General features: G+C 42.1%; 1 protein-coding gene across 9 annotated transcripts in view; it reads right to left on the bottom strand.

The window, feature by feature from the left end:
• Positions 1-319: 319 nt before the first annotated feature.
• kif1b (kinesin family member 1B) overlaps positions 320-6,074 on the bottom strand; it is a 57,733-nt gene continuing 51,978 nt past the window's right edge. For all 9 annotated transcript variants that reach the window (XM_025006210.2, XM_037976952.1, XM_037976955.1 and 6 more), the window contains 10 exons: positions 5,935-6,068; positions 5,764-5,825; positions 5,522-5,667; positions 5,127-5,387; positions 4,955-5,026; positions 4,702-4,823; positions 4,441-4,593; positions 4,025-4,217; positions 3,494-3,612; positions 320-3,405 (listed from right to left, as the gene is read on the bottom strand). In XM_025006210.2, the coding sequence (XP_024861978.1) occupies positions 3,363-3,405; positions 3,494-3,612; positions 4,025-4,217; positions 4,441-4,593; positions 4,702-4,823; positions 4,955-5,026; positions 5,127-5,387; positions 5,522-5,667; positions 5,764-5,825; positions 5,935-6,068 (1,305 nt within the window). In that variant the 3' untranslated portion in view covers positions 320-3,362. The remainder of the gene's footprint in view (positions 3,406-3,493; positions 3,613-4,024; positions 4,218-4,440; positions 4,594-4,701; positions 4,824-4,954; positions 5,027-5,126; positions 5,388-5,521; positions 5,668-5,763; positions 5,826-5,934; positions 6,069-6,074) is intronic.

Below are 6,074 nucleotides of genomic sequence, written 5' to 3'. Positions count from 1 at the left end.
AATGCAATTTCTGCTGTAAGTGTTTCAAAGTTTGGAAAAAAATACACATTGAAGGGACACTAAACAGACTATCTTCCCATGTAGCCTTTTTTTGCTAAACAGGCTGTAAAAACAATGACAAGAAGTTAAGGAAGTACAAATAGCTGTAAAATAAAAGGATATAAACATGCTGTCAGAATCTTTTCCAATAGGAAGTGTCAAACAGGATAATTTTGGCGTTTCTTACTCTGAATCAGTATTTATTTTGTCTGAAATGGGCTTCTCTGTCTGTCAGACAGCAGTGAAGCCGAGCACAAAGCAGAGGACAAACAGGCAGCACTTGTTCTGCTAACGCACAGTTTGCACTTTTATTGTTGCCTCATTCACTAGACAGTTTCAGTGGTGCAAGATTACCATACACAGAATTAGAATATCTGCATGACACGTCTACGCTATACAGCGAATGGATTATAATTATTACAAATACAGTAAACATATTTACATTTTAGTTCAAGCTCCATACAACACAAATATTTACACAGTAAGTATGAAAATGAAACCAGTCTGACAAATAATGTACAGCGTTAAAGTTGTCCTTTATTCTTTCAATGAACAAATCCGAAGGGGAATGTGGTCGCTGATATTTACTCTCAGAGAGAGGGGGGATGAAAATGATCAAGACCAGTTTTGTTTAAAAGGCATCAATGAAAAACAAAGCGTTGAGGTGGGAAAAAAAACACCAACACAAAGAATAGTCTGAAGTTTTTATGTCTAATAGCTACTATGGGTTATGGTCCCTGATATTAGAAGAAATAAACTGATTAAAAACCACATTTTGTTAGATAGCTGAAAGCCTGGCTCACACAAGAAGCAAATAATAATTCTTTAAATAAAAGCAGACTTTTAAATCCCTTTTTTTTATAAAGAGGAAGCACTAATGTAACTCAGCTCCTCCTATAAAGAGGTGCAGTAGGTTGCATCATAGATCTCTTTCACTTTATTCAAACAATGGGGAGAAAAAAAAAACACTTAAATCATACATTCAACTCTCTCAGTTCAAGCCAGAGGAGGCCGTCAAACCTTCATTTGGTTCATTAGGAGCAGAACAACTAAACGGCAGAGACTTCATTTGATCAGTTAGTTGAACCTTTTATTAGTATGTGCAAAGAGCTGCAAACTAATATATACATTGCAAACAATAAATACACAATACAAAATAATAGAACTCTGCAAATTAGCCACTGATGTGAAAATGTTTGCTCTGACATGTGCTGATAGAAATGTGTCTTCCGCTGCACTTTTTACTCTTGATAAATGCATAGATGCTTTGTTTGTAACAGGTGTGGACGCCTTAACAGACTAATTGTTTTCTCAGACAGAACCAATCCAGGTTTGGTGTTTCTGACCAGCAGGCTGGCTGACCTGAGGACAGTACCTGGGTCACTTCTGACTCAAATGTTTTCTGTTCTCATGTTAGAAATATTTCCTGCAAACTAAACCAATCCGAGCACCCCTGTTTCTACCCTCTTGTTCAGGCGGCACTGTGAGCAAACTGCTGGTTGGTGGGCCAGAGCTGAACAATGCTCATCTGTGCTTCCGAACACGTGTGGCGACAGAGGCGGCAGCCAATCGTAGCAGCATCAGCATGACGTGCAGAGCAAACATTTCCATGAACATCATCAGAAATAAAACCTTTCATCTCACCGTCTCTTTATTCTCTCTAGTAAATCTTCTGAAAACCTGCTTATTGTCCAGTGTAGCCTCGACATGTGTGTTCATCGGTGTACCTGAAGCTTGGACTTAATCCTGCGTGATCTGCCTAAAGTCTTGCTATAGATATGAGTTAATGTGCAAAATAAGGTGAAACACCAATAGATGCTGGTTACAAATCAAGAAATAAATGCCCTCTGTTACATTTCATGAAAATAATAAGAATAAAAAAAAACACTGGAATAATCAAAAGCATGAGAAAATGTAACAGAATAAAGTTAAGAATTAAAACAAAAAAAGAAGAAGAATTAGACGCGTGGAGGAGGTTTTGATTTGGAAACAAAGAGAAAAAGTAGAAGTGGTAACGTGTGGTGCTGCTGAACCGTAAAAAAAAAACCCAAAAAACCTTCATTTTAGAGGTTTTACTCGACGCTTGCGAGACAGCGATGGGAACGTGTCACAATCTGTCCTTCGGTTCTCACTGCTCAAGTCAAGGCTAAAACACTCTTCTCTTCTTCTCGCCATGTTATGACTTCACTATCACATAGCTGTGACTGCTGAGTAACACATTTCTGCTGTAGCAAGTAGGAATGTCGTAAATGGGATTTAACTCTCAAACTGATCCCAGAGCAGACTGCATTTAACACCATCCCTCTGCTATCCTCCGAACCCTGTTATTTCTTTGAGATGAAACTGCAATAAGACAAATATTTACTCTTTAAGGAACAATCCGGCTAATTGCTTCCACTGCAGAAATACAAAATCATAAATTTTTGCTCATTTTGCCCAGTTAGATGTTTGGATGTTTACACAGATGCACTGACTTGACTAACACTGGCACTATCGTGGGCTGGAGTTGGTGTATGTACAGAGGCTGAGGAGTGGGATCTAAACGTCACACGGGTGGCGGCGGAGAGTCAGCGCTGCCTTCACGACTCGCTGAGCTGCACAGGATTCTGCTCGAATTACTGAGTTTTCTGTTTTTGGAGCCGCTCTGGGAGGAGGCAGCAGCCTGATGCAAATCTCTTTAAGATCACAAAAAGAAATATTAATTTACTAGCAGCAATAGTTCACATCGCAGAGCATTAACTAATACATCACAAGAAGATATTTGTAGATTTTCCCTTCATAATTTTAACTATTAGCTGTTTGATTTTGTTTTCAGTGATTTTTCTCCTGAGGAATGCTGCAGTTATCATGCGAGCACATTATCAGATATAAAGGAAAAACATAAATAAAACTCATTTTGGGAGACAAATATAACACTGACAGACATTTCTTCTTTTTACAGATGATTGGCAAACTGAAAAACTGTTTCTAAAGAGCCGTGCACTCACGAGTAGACTACTACAACATGCTACTAGTTAGGGGGTTCGGGAGTGACAAGTAAGCAGAAAGAAATTGGACCCAAACGTCGGTCAAAAAACAGAAACACAAAAAGCTGCGGAAGGGGAGGAGAAGGAAAGCTGGCAGGAGGAGGAGGGTCGCTGGAGTAAAAGGGGAAGGCAAAATGTCTCTGGAACAGAAACTTTGAGTCGCATGAAAGGAGACTTAAGCCACAAGTCTACTTACAAGAGAAAACTGTCAAGAATCACAATGATTAATAAGTGTTAACACTTGGTATGTTCAAAGGCTGTTCGGAAAGAGCCGGAGGTTCACGTGTGCTGCTCCGCTCAGTTCTTCAACAGGCCGCTGCGCCTCCTCGCCAGCTTAGATCTGTCAGGACGACACGTCACGGTGAGGTGAAGAGGTCATTTCAGAAGAAGAGAAAGAGCTGTTGCACGTCAACAGAAGTGTGCTGTACCTTATCGTTCCTGCGAGCAGAGGATTAAACGCGTACAGCCAGTCATTCAGATCCTTCTCATTGTTGGCCTGCAGGAGGATCCCTCGATGTTTTGTGCACACAGCAAACGTGTTGGGAGTCTGAACAGAAAACAGCAAATATTTATCATGAAACATGCCTGAGGGGGTTGTGTTAATGTGTATAAGCCATTTTACCGGACTTCATAAAGTCCAAAAGTGTTATTAGCTCTGTTGTTGTTTTTAGTGATGTCCAAATTTGTTTATGTTGTGTACATAAGTGTGTTACTATTACTGCTTTGACCTGCTGTTTGCCTTGGATAAAAGAGATTCTGGTTTAATTAATTTAAATAAATAAAGTTCTTAGCATTTAAATAAGCACATTATAGGTTCCCTCCATTAATAGTCTAAAGCATTGGACTGTTATAGATCAAAATTGTTGCCAATGTTTAGTTAAAGATGTGAAAACATAATGCATGTAGGACAAATCAGCTTTTAAAAGAACTGTTCATTCTGACACCATTCAAACCTCTACCTTGAGCATGGCCTGCTGGTCTTCGCTGTATTCCACCTGAGCCGTGGACAGGTTGAGGACGCCTCGCTCCACCGGGTCCTTGTCGCTGTTGTAGATGAAAACGTACGGCCGGCGAACGACCACAAAGTGCTTCACCCACGAGTTGGAGCGCGGCTCCATGAAGCTCAGGAAACCTTTCTTGGAGACAACAGACCTAAAAGAAGCAAAAAGGAATCGAATATATTTTGTTTGGTCTGAACTCGTGTTTTCTAAAGGTAAAACAGATCAAAATAAGTTTCCATTAAAGTGAAAACTGAACTAAACTTGAATTGGGATTACTTTCATGTGCTTGGACTTATACTTTTTTTTCTAATATTTTACTACATTACTTTCTAAAACAATAGAAAAGAAAAGTCAAATTTTAGCCTCTTACATACCCCGGCCTCATTTCTTCAATATCAGGCACCAAGTTTAGGAACTCATTCTTTCCAGCTCGTGCAAGGTAGGACGTCTCCAGAGTAGGAACCAGGGGGAAGTTCTCATAATCTGAGCCGGAGGGACTGGAGGCACGAGAGCTGTTCTCTGGCGTCCTAAGAGACAAAGATTTAAGTTAGCGTTAAGGAGACAAAAAGCCAATAAGCTCCACATTGTGTTCAGCAGATATCTAGTATGAGGAGCAATTCAAAGGAGAGATTTACTTCTGGTCTAGGGAGCCACAGCGGGAGTCAGACAGAGAGGGGCAGGTGGATGAGGGGGTGAGGGTGGCGCTGCTGAAGCTGGTCACTGAGGGGTCCCGTCCGATGGGTGAGATGTCTGACAGCTGGAGGGGGAAAAAACAAAACAAAGCAGGAAAAATTAGACAAAAAGGAGCTGTGAGATGTCAAACTTCCTTTATTGCTTGTTAATATAAAACTGTTTGCTGCATTTAAATGTCTTTGTGTCGTCTCTAACCTTGCAGTCACTGATGCTGTTGACCACCTGGTTGTATTCATTGTTGAAGGTGTGTGTCAGGAGGCGCAGGCACTGCAAAAAAATAAGACTGTTGAGTTCACAGCAGGAGGACAAGCAGCAGAATGCTCGGCAGCCAGTGTAGCGTCACACTGTTTTTTTTCCCTCCTTTCACCTTAGTGGCCAGCTCCTTCTCCCGATCCACCAGGCTCTCGATGTCTGCCGAGTCGTAGCCGCTGCTCTCGCTGGGCGTGATGGCGCTTTCACAGGTGGTGCTGGAGATCTGCGAGGAGATGGAGGTGGAGGTGGACAGAGTTCCTGAGCTCAGGCTGGGAGACAGAGACTCGCTCAGGGACTTAGCTGTGGGAGTCGTCTCCACAGGAGCAGTCTCTCCCAGCTTCTCCCTCAGCAGGAGGAGGTGACGGGTCTTCTCCACCTGTGGATGACAGGAGAAGAGTTTGGAACAAGTTGTGGCCGTTTGACTCTTTTTCTACCTATGGGAAATGTAGCAGGAAGAAAGAGCAGGAAAGTCTAAGAAAGGTCTAAGGCGACTTCTGAGATCTCACCCACCTCATGCAGCTGCTCCATTTTCTCCAGCTCCCATTGGTGCTCCGAGATCAGGCTGTCTCCTCTGGGCCTCCACCCAGCCAGGTTCTCCTCTCCACGCACATAAGCCACCGATGTGTCCAGGACCTTCCTCCTCCTCCTCTGCATCCCTGTTCAGTAAAAAAAAGTATTTTTTAAAACCATTTCCTCACAGGAATTACAAAAACAGTCTTCAAACATTCTTTGATCATTTTTAATCATCTCACCTGGGCTTCCAGAGTCTGACATCTTACACAAGCTCAGCTCATAGATGCCGGTCACTCGGTTGCTGTTACAAAGAAAAACAGTAAGTTCAGATTAAAGACAATAAAACAAGGGATATATGCTGTTTATTGATGTAGCAGTAACAGCCAGAGTTCAGCAACTTGTAGGCTTACCAATCAGGAGTTTTGGAGTACCCACTCCCAAAGAGGTTCCTGAGAGAACGGGGAGGGGAGATCTTAGCATCTCGTGAGTAGAAGACCATACAGATGTCTTTGGTGATAATGGCAGGCTGGATGCAATGGTCCAGCTGTAA

This window comes from Kryptolebias marmoratus, linkage group LG8, assembly GCF_001649575.2.
Source record: "Kryptolebias marmoratus isolate JLee-2015 linkage group LG8, ASM164957v2, whole genome shotgun sequence".
NCBI classification, from domain to species: domain Eukaryota; kingdom Metazoa; phylum Chordata; class Actinopteri; order Cyprinodontiformes; family Rivulidae; genus Kryptolebias; species Kryptolebias marmoratus.
The sequence above is the reverse complement of the archived record's forward strand: the minus strand, read 5'-3'. Positions and strand labels throughout refer to the sequence as shown.